We start from the raw sequence: 13,364 nt of genomic DNA on the forward strand, positions 1-13,364 counted from the left end.
CCGCTCCCTCGCCCCGACCTCGCCCCGACCTCGCCCTGACCTCGCCCCGACCTCGCCCCGACCTCGCCCCGACCTCCCCGCTCCCTCGCCCCGACCTCGCCCCGACCTCGCCCCGACCTCGCCCGGACCTCGCCCTGACCTCGCCCCGACCTCGCCCTGACCTCGCCCTGACCTCGCCCCGACCTCGCCCCGACCTCGCCCCGACCTCGCCCCGACCGCCCCGACCTCGCCCCGACCTCGCCCCGACCTCGCCCCGACCTCACCCCGATCTCACCCCGACCTCGCCCCGACCTCCCCGACCTCGCCCTGACCTCGCTCCGACCTCGCCCCGACCTCGCCCCGACCTCGCCCCGACCTCGCCCCGACCTCCCCGACCTCGCCCTGACCTCGCTCCGACCTCGCCCCGACCTCCACGCTCCCTCGCCCCGACCTCGCCCCGACCTCGCCCCGACCTCGCCCTGACCTTGCCCCGACCTCCCCCTGACCTCGCCCCGACCTCGTCCCGACCTCGCGCTGACCTCGCCCTGACCTCGCTCCGACCTCGCCCCGACCTCGCCCCGACCTCGCCCCGATCTCGTCCCGACCTCGCGCTGTCCTCGCCCTGACCTCGCTCCGACCTCGCCCTGACCTCGCACCGACCTCGCCCCGACCTCGCCCCGACCTCCCCGCTCCCTCGCCCCGACCTCCCCGCTCCCTCGCACCGACCTCGCCCCGACCTCGCCCCGACCTCGCCCCGACCTCGCCGCTCCCTCGCCCTGACCTCGCCCTGACCTCGCCGCTCCCTCGCCCCGACCTCGCCCCGACCTCGCCCTGACCTCACCACGACCTCGCCGCTCCCTCGCCCCGACCTCGCCCCAACCTCCCCCTGACCTCGCCCCGACCTTGCCCCGACCTCCCCCGACCTCGCCCCGACCTCGTCCCGACCTCGCGCTGACCTCGCCCTGACCTCGCTCCGACCTCGCCCCGACCTCGCCCCGACCTCGCCCCGACCTCGCCCCGATCTCGTCCCGACCTCGCCCTGACCTCGCCCTGACCTCGCCCTGACCTCGCCCTGACCTCCCCGCTCCCTCGTCCCGACCTCGCCCTGACCTCGCCCTGACCTCCCCGCTCCCTCGACCCGACCTCGCCGCTCCCTCGCCCCGACCTCCCCGCTCCCTCGCCCCGACCTCGCCCCGACCTCGCCCCGACCTCCCCGCTCCCTCGCACCGACCTCGCCCCGACCTCGCCCCGACCTCGCCCCGACCTCCCCGCTCCCTCGCCCCGACCTCGTCCCGACCTCCCCGCTCCCTCGCCCCGACCTCACCCTGACCTCGCCCTGACCTCGCCGCTCCCTCGCCCCGACCTCGCCCAGACCTCTCCGCTCCCTCGCCCTGACCTCGCCCCGACCTCCCCGCTCCCTCGCCCCGACCTCGCCCCGACCTCGCCCTGACCTCACCACGACCTCGCCGCTCCCTCGCCCCGACCTCGCCCTGACCTCACCCCGACCTCGCCGCTCCCTCGCCCCGACCTCGCCCTGACCTCACCACGACCTCGCCGCTCCCTCGCCCCGACCTCGCCCCAACCTTGCCCCGACCTCGCCACAACCTCCCCCCGACCTCGCCCTGACCTCGCCCCGACCTCGCCCTGACCTCGCCCCGACCTCGCCCTGACCTCACCCCGACCTCCCCGCTCCCTCGCCCCGACCTCACCCTGACCTCACCCCGACCTCCCCGCTCCCTCGCCCCGACCTCCCCGCTCCCTCGCCCCGACCTCCCCGCTCCCTCGCCCCGACCTCACCCCGACCTCCCCGCTCCCTCGCCCCGACCTCGCCCTGACCTCGCCCCGACCTCGCCCTGACCTCACCCCGACCTCGCCGCTCCCTCGCCCCGACCTCGCCGCTCCCTCGCCCCGACCTCGCCCCGACCTCGCCCTGACCTCGCCCCGACCTCGCCCCGACCTCGCGCTGACCTCGCCCCGACCTCGCCCTGACCTCACCCGACCTCGCCGCTCCCTCGCCCCGACCTCGCCCCGACCTCCCCGCTCCCTCGCCCCGACCTCCCCGCTCCCTCGCCCCGACCTCGCCCCGACCTCCCCGCTCCCTCGCCCCGACCTCGCCCCGACCTCGCCCCGACCTCCCCGCTCCCTCGCCCCGACCTCCCCGCTCCCTCGCCCCGACCTCGCCCCGACCTCGCCCCGACCTCGCCCCGACCTGGACCTTGCTGATGTCCCTGTTCACTGCAGTCGCCCTCCTGCACCAGCTCGCGGTGTACCTTGCCGTGGTACACCGCCACGCTGCCCATGGTCGCTGCTCGCCCTGACCTGCCGCCTCACGCAGGTCTATAGCACGCAGCCTGTAGATGTTGGGAGTCCCACACTCCCAGTCTGAGCGGAGGGTCCCACATCGCCCCATACCCCCCCTCTCCCCTCTATCTCCTCTAATACCCTCTCCCCTCTCTCTCTCTCTCCACAGTATTTCTATGCTGGGATGCAGGACCAGTTCAACATTTTCAGTTTCCAGGCCAGCTCCGAGTATATGGCCCAGGTCCGATGCAAGCCAGACCACGGCTTCTGGAGTGACTGGAGTCTGACTGTGCCCATCACCACCCCCAGCGGTAAGTATGCTCTCCTTGTCCAGCCGTGTGATCACTGCCTGCGCGGATTCGGGGGGAGGCGAACAAGTAAACAGGAGCAGGAGTGGGCCATACGGCCCCTCGAGCCTGCTCCGCCATTTAATACCATCATGGCTGATCCGATCATGGACTCAGCTCCACTTCCCCGCCCGCTCCCCATAACCCCTTATCCCCTTATCGGTTAAGAAACTGTCTATTTCTGTCTTAAATTTATTCAATGTCCCAGCTTCCACAGCTCTCTGAGGCAGAGAATTCCACAGATTTACAACCCTCTGAGAGAAGAAATTCCTCCTCATCTCAGTTTTAAATGGGCGGCCCCTTATTCTAAGACCATGCCCCCTAGTTCTAGTCTCCCCCATCAGTGGAAACATCCTCTCTGCATCCACCTTGTCAAGCCCCCTCATAATCTTATATGTTTCGATAAGATCACCTCTCATTCTTCTGAATTCCAATGAGTAGAGGCCCAACCTCCTCAACCTTTCCTCATAAGTTAACCCCTTCATCCCGGAATCAACCGAGTGAACCTTCTCTGAACTGCCTCCAAAGCAAGTATATCCTTCCTTAAATATGGAAACCAAAACTGCACGCAGTACTCCAGGTGTGGCCTCACCAATACCCTGTTTTACTGTAGCAAGACTTCCCAGCTTTTATACTCCATCCTCTTTGCAATAAAGGCCAAGTTACCATTGGCCTTCCTGATCACTTGCTGTACCTGCATACTAACCTTTTGTGGAATTCGCTGCCCAGACTGTCTGACACTCCCAGTCTGAGGGCGGAAACTGCCCCCACAGCCCACCCGACCCCCGGCACTGAACTGCAGTCTCTAACTGCCCCCCCCAGAGTGTGAGGGGCTTCACCATGGAGCCAGTGATGGGGGTCCTGGGTCAGAGTTGAGCAAGTGATGTCCCAATGGGGTCAGTCCCTACCCGGGCTATGTGTGAGCAGCTCTGAGGCTCAGCAGGAAGTCCCAGCAACATTCAGGGGAGCGCCAGTTTAAACAGAAAAACTACCAAAACACAAAGAGTTTGGAGAGAGACTGGAGTGCGGAGCCAGACACTAATGGGATCTTGCTGCCCCACAGCCCCTGGGAGACTGGAGTTTGTGGTGTGGACTGTGGTGGCTGTCCTGTCCTGCGTTATCAGCCTGATCCTCATCAACGCTGCCATCATGAAGATTGACAGGTAACAGAACCAATCAGAGCAACAGAAGGGATATGTCAGCAGGAACGGTCACCAGGGTCAGGAGACCTTCCCTTTTATGGTGATGGCCTCATCGAACAAGCCACCTCTCGTTCATCCCCTACCCTCCTGGAGCCTTGACCCCCCCCAAACCCCACCCCCCACACTGACCCCCCAACCCCGAGCCCCCGAACACCGATCTCCACATCGACCCCCGACCCCCAACCCCGACCCCCGACCCCGAGCGACGATCCCCACACAAACATCAGGGTGGGGTTTGGGGGGTCACGGGTCAGGGGTGGTGGGGGGTGGGGAGAGGGGCTTGGGTGTGAGGGCGGCGGCGGTGTGGGGGTGGGAGTGAGGATGGAGGGGTGGGGGTTGGGAGTCGGGGCATGGGGGGGTCAGTGGTCGGCAGTGGGGGGTTCAGGGGTCGGAGGTGAAGTGGTCAGGAGTGGGGGTGGTCAGGGGTCGGGGTGTGAGGTCAGGGGTCGGGGGTGTGGGATCAGGAATGTAGGGGTCGGGGGTGGGGGGCTCGGGGGTGGGGTGTCGGCGGTGGGGTCGGGGGTTGAGTCAGGAGGTCGGGGGTGGGGAGGATTGGGGGTCAGAGGTGGAGGTCAAGAATGTAGGGGTCAGGGGTGGGGTGTCGGGTGGGGGAGTCAGGAGGGTCGGGGGTGGGGACGGTTGGGGGTGGCGGGTTGTGGGAGGGGTTTGGGGGAGGAGTCGGGGGGTGGGGGGGTCCGGGTGGGGGAGTCGGGGGGACGGAGTGAGGGGGCCATGGGGTTGGGGTGGGGATGTTGGGGGAGGCGGGTCGCGGTGGAGGGTGTCGGGGGTGGGAGAGTGGGTGGGTCGGGGTGGGGAGATCGGGAATCGGGGGATGGAGGGTCGGGTTGGGAGGGTCGGGGTGTGGGGGTCGGGGGTCAGGGAGTCAGGGGGTCATGGGTGGGGTGTTCGGGGGAAGGTGGGGTTTGGGGGAGGGTTTGTGGTTTGGGTCGGGGGGAGGGGGAGGGGTCGGGGTCGGGGGGAGTGGACAGGCTGCCGATGGCCGTGTTGACCATTTTGCCGGCGCTGTGTTGCCAGGGTGAAGAACTGTTTGCTGCCGCCGATCCCAGTGCCGAAGATTAAAGGCTTTGACATCGAGATCCTGAAGGTGAGCTGGGTGTGTTGAGCCCCGGCTGGGTCGGGGTCCGGGGGGTGGGGGGCGATGCTGGTGTGCGGTAGGGTCAGGGGTCAGAGATACATGCCAGGACCTCCGCCCTGGGGTCAGAGGTTACCTGAGTCAGGCTCCAGTGGCTCTGCACCTCAGTCAGTGCGCTTTTTGCCGACCTTCGAACTGGATTTGCTTCATAGAAACTTAAGGAGAGATTTACGAGAATGGTTCCAGGGATGAGGGACTTCAGTGACGGGGAGAGACTGGAGAAGCTGGGGTTGTTCTCCTTGGAGCAGAGAAGGTTGAGAGGAGATTTGATCGAGGTGTTCACCATCGTGAAGGGGTCTGGACAGAGTAGATCGAGAGAAACTTAAACGGTTCGATAAGATCACCTCTCATTCTTTAAACGCCAATGTGTAGAGGCCTAACCTGCTCAATCTTTCTTTATAAGACAACCCCCTCATCCCCGGAATCAACCTGGTGAACCTTCTCTGAACAGCCTCCAATGCAAGTATATCCTTCCTTAAATACGGAGACCAAAACTCCAGGTGTGGCCTCACCAATACCCTGTACAGCTGTAGCAAGACTTCCCTGCTTTTATACTCCATCCCCTTTGCAATAAAGGCCAAGATCCCATTGACCTTCCTGATCACTTGCTGTACCTGCATACTATCCTTTTGTGTTTCATGTACAAGTACCCCCAGGTCCCGCTGTACTGCAGCACTTTGTAATCTTTCTCCATTTTAATAATAACTTGCTTTTCTATTATTTCTGCCAAAGTGGATAACGTCACATTTTCCCACATTATACGCCATCTGCTAAATGTTTGCCCACTCACTTAGCCTGTCTATGTCCTTTTGCAGATTCTTTGTGTCCTCCTCACACATTGCTTTTCCTCCCATCTTTGTATCATCAGCAAACTTGGCTACATTACACTCGGTCCCTTCTTCCAAGTCGTGAATATAGATTGTAAATAGTTGGGGTCCCAGCACTGATCCCTGCGGCACCCCACTAGTTACTGATTGCCAACCAGAGAATGAACCGTTTATCCCGACTCTCTGTTTTCTGTTAGTTAGCCAATCCTCTATCCATGTTAATATATTACCCACAACCCCGTGAACTTTTATCTTGTGCAGTAACCTTTTATGTGGCACCTTATCGAATGCCTTCTGGAAATCCAAATACATAGAAACATAGACAATAGGTGCAGGAGTCGGCCATTCGGCCCTTCGAGCCTGCACCGACATTCAATAAGATCATGGCTGATCATTCCCTCAGTACCCCTTTCCTGCTTTCTCTCCATACCCCTTGATCCCTTTAGCCGTAAGGGCCATATCTAACTCCCTTTTGAATATATCTAACGAACTGGCATCAACAACTCTCTGCGGCAGGGAATTCCACAGATTAACAACTCTCTGAGTGAAGAAGTTTCTCCTCATCTCTGTCCTAAATGGCCTAACCCTTATTCTTAGACTGTGTCCCCTGGTTTTGGAACTCCCCAACATCGGGAACATTCTTCCTGCATCTAACCTGTCCAATCCCATCAGAATTTTATGTTTCTATGAGATCCCCTCTCATTCTTCTAAACTCCAGTGTATAAAGGCCCAGTTGATCCAGTCTCTCCTCATATGTCAGTCCAGCCATCCCAGGAATCAGTCTGGTGAACCTTCGCTCTCCTCCCTCAATAGCAAAAACATCCTTCCTCAGATTAGGAGACCAAAACTGAACACAGTATTCAAGGTGTGGCCTCATCAAGGCCCTGTACAACTGCAGTAAGACCTCCCTGCTCCTATACTCAAATCCTCTCGCTATGAAGGCCAACATGCCATTTGCCTTCTTCACCACCTGCTGTACCTGCATGCCAACTTTCAATGACTGATGAACCATGACACCCAGGTCTCGTTGCACCTCCCCTTTTCCTAATCTGCCGCCATTCAGATAATATTCTGTCGTCTTGTTTTTGCCACCAATGTGGATAACCTCACATTTATCCACATTATACTGTATCTGCCATGCATTTGCCCACTCACCTAACCTGTCCAAGTCACCTTGCAGCCTCTTAGCGTCCCCCTCACAGCTCACACTGCCACCTAGTTTAGTGTCATCTGCAAACTTGGAGATATTACTTTCAATTCCTTCATCTAAATCATTGATGTATATTGTAAATAGCTGGGGTCCCAGCACTGAGCCCTGCGGTACCCCACTAGTCACTGCCTGCCATTCTGAAAAGGACCCGTTTATCCCAACTCTCTGCTTCCTGTCTGCCAACCAGTTCTCTATCCACGTCAGTAATTACCCCCAATACCATGTGTGCTTTAATTTTGCACACCAATCTCTTGTGTGGGACCTTGTCAAAAGCCTTTTGAAAGTCCAAATACACCTCATCCACTGGTTTCCCCTTTATCCACCCTGTTCATTACATCCTCAAAGGACTCCAGCATTTGTCCAACATGATTTGCCTTTCATAAAACCATGCTGACTCTGCTTGATTGAATTATGTTTTTCCAAATGTCCTGCTACTGCTTCCTTAATAATGGACTCCAGCATTTTACCAAATGTTAGGCTAACTGGTCTATAGTTTCCTGCTTTCTGTCTGCCTCCTTTCTTCAATAGGGGCATTATATTTGCAGTTTTCCAATCTGCTGGGACCGCCCCAGAATCCAGGGAATTTTGGTAGATTACAACCAATGCATCCACTATCTCTGCAGCCACTTCTCTTAAGACCCTGGGATACAGGCCATCAGGTCCAGGGGACTTGTCCACCTTTAGTCCCATTATTTTACTGAGTACTACTTCATCAGTGATGGTGATTGTATTAAGTTCCCCCTCCCTATAGCCCCTTGATTATTTATTATTGGGATGTTTTTAGTGTCTTCTACCGTGAAGACTGATACAAAATATTCGTTCAAAGTCTCTGCCATTTCCCTGTTCCCGTTATTAATTCCCCAGTCTCATCCAACATTTCCTTTAGCCACTCTCTTCTTTTTTATAAAGCTGTAGAAACTCTTACTATCTGTTTTTATATTTCGTGCTATAGTTTACTCTTATTGTTGTGTATCTGTAAAACATGCACTCCCATGTTCCGCCACCAGGGAGCGCATCCCCTGAAGTCCCAAGGGGTCCCAGCATCCCTTGGGAGCACTGTACATAAGCCGGCCCTAAGGCCTGTTCCTCACTCTGGAGTGTCTTAATAAAGACTGAGGTCACTGTTACTTTAACCTCCGTGTGCAGTCTCACCTGTGTTAGGAACACAATACTTATAATCTATCTTCTCTGTTTCTTTTAGTCGTCCTTTGCTGGTTTCTAAAAATTTCCCAATCCTCTGGCCTCCCACTATTCTTTGTAACATTGTATGCCTTTGTTTTCAATTTGATACCATCCTTTACTTCCTTAGTTAGCCATGGATTGTTCATCCTTCCATTACAGTCTTTCTTCCTCACTGGAATATATCTTTGCTGAGAGTTATGAAATATCTCCTTCAATGTTTGCCACTACGTTTCTACAGACTTACCCTTGCACTGTCGGAGGGGCAGTACTGAGGGAGCGCTGCACTGTTGGAGGGGCAGTACTGAGGGAGCGCTGCACTGTCGGAGGGGCAGTACTGAGGGAGTGCTGCACTGTCGGAGGGTCAGTACTGAGGGAGTGCCGCACTATCAGAGGGGCAGTACTGAGGGAGGGCTGCACTGTCGGAGGGGCAGTACTGAGGGAGTGCTGCACTGTCGGAGGGTCAGTACTGAGGGAGTGCCGCACTATCGGAGGGGCAGTACTGAGAGAGGGCTGCACTGTCGGAGGGGCAGTACTGAGGGAGCGCTGCACTGTAGGAGGGGCAGTACTGAGGGAGTGCTGCACTGTCGGAGGGGCAGTACTGAGGGAGCGCTGCACTGTTGGAGGGTCAGTACTGAGGGAGTGCTGCACTGTCGGAGGGGCAGTACTGAGGGAGTGCTGCACTGTCGGAGGGTCAGTATTGAGGGAGTGCCGCACTATCGGAGAGGCAGTACTGAGGGAGTGTCGGAGGGGCAGTACTGAGGGAGTGCTGCACTGTCGGAAGGTGCATTACCGAGGGAGTGCTGCACTGTTGGAGGGGCAGTACTGAGGGAGAGCCGCACTGTCGGAAGGTGCATTACCGAGGGAGTGCTGCACTGTCGGATGGTCAGTACTGAGGGAGTGCCGCACTATCGGAGAGGCAGTACTGAGGGAGTGCCGCAGTGTCGGAGGGGCAGTACTGAGGGAGTGCTGCACTGTCGGAGGGTCAGTACTGAGGGAGTGCTGCACTGTCGGATGGTCAGTACTGAGGGAGTGCCGCACTATCGGAGAGGCAGTACTGAGGGAGTGCCGCAGTGTCGGAGGGGCAGTACTGAGGGAGTGCTGCACTGTCGCAGGGGCAGTACTGAGGGAGCGCCGCACTGTCAGAGGGGCAGTACTGAGGGAGTGCTGCACTGTCGGAGGGGCAGTACTGAGGGAGCGCCGCACTGTCAGAGGGGCAGTACTGAGGGAGTGCTGCACTGTCGGAGGGATACCGTACATGTACTGATGATGCCGCTCAGTCTATGGTTACATTTACAAAAGTCTGGTCACCCATGTGCATGGGCTGTGTGAGGGGATTAAATGGGCTAAGGGAGGAGATCAATGTAATGTATGTAATAACTCGATAGACTGAATAAGCTAACACAGGTACAAACCTGGCTCAGCTTTATTCAGGACCAATGTGATCACATTATATGATGGCTTGCCTTTTATACCTTGGCCACACACACGTGCGTACAGCCCTATGACCTCCGACAGTGGCGACACCTGGTGGCTTGTAACCCCAAGCACAGATACATGACAATTAAATGAGCTGTGGGAGGAGATTGAATGGGTGGGTCGGGTCTATGATGGGGTACAGTGATTGGGTGATTTGCTGGTGCTCCGGTTGTGTGCCCGATTTAGTTCGCTGTTTGTGTTTCAGAGCGGGAAATCCTTCGAGCTGGCGGATGTACCAGCTTGCCCGCCGTGCTTGTTCCTGGAGGACAGCGAGGAGGTGTGTGAGGAGGTGCTGGAGGTGGTGATGGTGGAGACAGAGGTGGAGGGAAGTTCCGGAGGCAGCAGCCAGGAGCTGGTGGGGAAGGTCTCACCCGCAGAGCTGGACAGCAAGCCGGACTCGGGCTGTGGGAGCTGGGACCGTGACCCCTTCCATCCCGAGGACTGTAACCGGCCCACAGCACTGGGAGTGAAGGGCAGGGAGAGCTGTGGGAGGTATCTGAGGGAGAATTGCAGCAAGCAGGGAGGCCTGTGCCTTGTTTCCGATTCCAGCCGCCCCCTGCTTTCTCCATCCAATTATCACCGGCCTTTCTTCCTGCATTCAGCCCCAGACCTGGGCCGGGATGGTGAGGGGGCTCAGGGCGGGCAGGTCACGAACCAGAACTGCAGGCCCGACTGGCACTGGGCGGCCGTGTTCCCCCAGCCCCTGGGTCCTCAGCGGGTCCAGTACGTGTCGGTCCAGGTGGGGACGGCATTGCTGATGGCGGGGAAGGAGGGGATGGGGAAAAGGGGAGGCAGCCACTCGTGCCAGGAATACAGCAAAGTGTGTGGGGTCGACAGTGACAGGGCCCTGTGCCTCGTGCAGGCCGGCTGGAGCCCGCCCAGCGCTGGGCCCGCCCAGGCCACGGCTGATGGTCAACGGGACGCGCCCTGCCCAATGGGACAGCCCGATAGCCGGAGGGACATCAAGGCCCAGGCTCCACTGGAGGGCGGGCAGTAGATCACAAGCAAGCTCAGGAGGCGGCCAACATCTCAGGACCCCCAGACTCTCAGGGGTTGTGCCAAGTCCTCGTTCTATTATATCGCTTTGTAGAATCATAGAACGTACCGCACAGGAGGCCACTCAGCCCATTGTGTCTGAGCTGGCTCTGGGAGCAGTGTGCTCAGTCTAACACCCCGCTTTGTGTCCGTGACTCCTGTCAGTTCCCCATCCTCCAGTGCTGCCCAACTCACTGATAAACATAGAAACGTAAAAAATAGGAGCAGGAGTCGGCCATTCGGCCCTTCGAGCCTGCACCACCATTCAATAAGATCATGGGCTGATCCTCTATCTCAACTCCTTATTCCCACTTTTTCCCCAGACCCCTTGATGCCTTTTGTGTCTAGAAATCTATCTATCTCCCTCTTAAATATATTCAGTGACTTGGCCTCCACAGCCTTCTGTGGCAGAGAATTCCACAGGTTCACCACCCTCTGAGTGAAAACATTTCTCCTCATCTCCGTCCTAAATTTCCTACCCCGTATCCTGAGACTGTGACCCCTTGTTCTAGACTTCCCAGCATCCTCCCCGCATCCAGTCTGTGCAACCCCGTCAGAATTTTATACGTTTCAATGAGATCCCCTCTCATTCTTCTAAACCCCAGTGAATACAGGCCTAGTGATACAGTCTCTCCTCATATGTCAGTCCTGCATCCCAGGAATCAGTCTGGTGAACCTTCGCTGCACTCCCTCTGTGGGATCACCTTTTCAGCTCGAGCCTCCCAGATCGCCAACAGCTCTGAGTTAAACCATTCTCCTCTTTTCCCTTCTAGATTTTTTATTCAAGGTTTTTAAATCTCTGACCTCTGGTTATTGACCCACTGACCAGAGGGAACTGCTTTTCTCTGTCTACTCCATGAAAATCTCATCGTCTTGAAAACCTCGATTAGGTCTCTTCACCTTCTCTGTTCCAAGGAGAACAGCCCTAACTTTACAAACCTCTTCTCATAACTGGAGTCCCTCATCCCTGGTAACATCCTGGTAAACATATGAACATAAGAAATAGGAGCAAGAGTAGGCCATACGGCCCCTTGAGCCTGCTCCGCTATTTAATACGATCATGGCTGATACGATCATGGACTCAGGTCCACGTCCCTGTCCGCTCCCCATAACCCTTTATTCCCTAATTGGTTAAGAAACTGTCTATCTCCGACTTAAATATATTCAATGTCCCAGCTTCCACAGCTCTCTGAGGCAGCGAATTCCACAGATTTACAACCCTCTGAGAGAAGAAATTCCTCCTCATCTCAGTTTTAAATGGATGGCCCCTTATTCTAAGACCATGCCCCCTAGTTCTAGTCTCCCCCTTTCTGAGGCCTTTACACCTTTCTTGGTGTGGTGCCCAGAATTGTTCATAATTCTCCAGCTCAGGCCTAACCAGTGATTTATAAAGTTCCAGCACGATCTTTTTGCCTTTATATTCAGTGCCTGTTTATAAACCCAAGTAACCCATGTGCTTTTGTCAACCACCTGATCAACTTACCCTGCCACCTTTACTGTTGAACTACTGAAACCTCAATCTTGTCTCAAGAACCCACTCAATCAGTCACACCATCATCATCATCATAGGCTGTCCCTCGGAATCGAGGAAGACTTGCTTCTACTCTAAAAATGTGTCCTTAGGTGACTGAACAGCCCAATACAAGAACCACAGTCCCTGTCACAGGTGGGACAGATAGTCGTTGAGGGAAGGGGTGGGTGGGACTGGTTTTCCACACGTTCTTTCCGCTGCCTGTGCTTGGTTTCTGCATGCTCTCGGCAATGAGACTCGAGGTGCTCAGTGCCCTCCTGGATGCACTTCTTCCACTTAGGGCGGTCTTTGGCCAGGGACTCCCAGGTGTCAGTGGGGATGTTGCACTTTATCAGGGAGGCTTTGAGGGTGTCCTTGTAACGTTTCCTCTGCCCACCTGGGGCTCGCTTGCCGTGTAGGAGTTCCGAGTAGAGCGCTTGCTTTGGGAGTCAGACATGTGAACAATGTGGACCACCCAGCGGAGCTGATCAAGTGTGGTCAGTGCTTCAATGCTGGGGATGTTGGCCTGGTTGAGGACGCCAATGTTGGTGCGTCTGTCCTCCCAGGAGATTTGTAGGATCTCGCAGAGACATCGTTGGTGGTATTTCTCCAGTGACTTGAGGTGTCTACTGTACATGGTCCATGTCTCTGAGCCATACAGGAGGGCGGGTATTACTACGGCCCTGTAGCCCATGAGCTTGGTGGCAGATTTGAGGGCCTGGTCTTTGAACATTCTTTTCATCAGGTGGCCAAAGGCTGCACTGGCGCACTGGAGGCGGTGTTGGATCTCGTCGTCGATTTCTGGCCATTACTGGACCATCAAATACCCACCGCCCCCTGTCCCTGGGCTTCCTCAACATTGTTTTGTGTCCCTCTCCAGAAACTGGCTCCCCCCCTTCAGATAGCTGGGCTCTCCGAACATAAAGAACCGCCACCCCCCCCCCCCCCCCCACCCCCCATATTGTGAGGGTCCGGAACTTGTGGATTCACTGAGAAACAGAAACTCCAACCACAACCTTCCACCCCTTCTGGATCTTCCTGGATCCACTCCATGAAACCCCCTGGATCCACCCTGTGGAACCCCCTGGATCCACCCTATGGAAACCCCTGTATCCACCCTACAGAATCCCCTGGATCCATCC

General features: G+C 57.1%; 1 protein-coding gene across 1 annotated transcript in view; it reads left to right on the top strand.

Annotated features, from left to right (window-relative positions):
- Window positions 1-10,674, top strand: part of LOC139254050 (prolactin receptor-like) — a 32,751-nt gene extending 22,077 nt beyond the window's left edge. The window contains exons 5-8 of the mRNA XM_070873616.1: window positions 2,450-2,591; window positions 3,691-3,790; window positions 4,865-4,934; window positions 9,883-10,674. Coding sequence (XP_070729717.1) covers window positions 2,450-2,591; window positions 3,691-3,790; window positions 4,865-4,934; window positions 9,883-10,674 — 1,104 coding nt within the window. The remainder of the gene's footprint in view (window positions 1-2,449; window positions 2,592-3,690; window positions 3,791-4,864; window positions 4,935-9,882) is intronic.
- Window positions 10,675-13,364: the final 2,690 nt, after the last annotated feature.

The sequence above is a fragment of the Pristiophorus japonicus genome, unplaced genomic scaffold, assembly GCF_044704955.1.
Source record: "Pristiophorus japonicus isolate sPriJap1 unplaced genomic scaffold, sPriJap1.hap1 HAP1_SCAFFOLD_526, whole genome shotgun sequence".
NCBI classification, from domain to species: Eukaryota; Metazoa; Chordata; class Chondrichthyes; family Pristiophoridae; genus Pristiophorus; species Pristiophorus japonicus.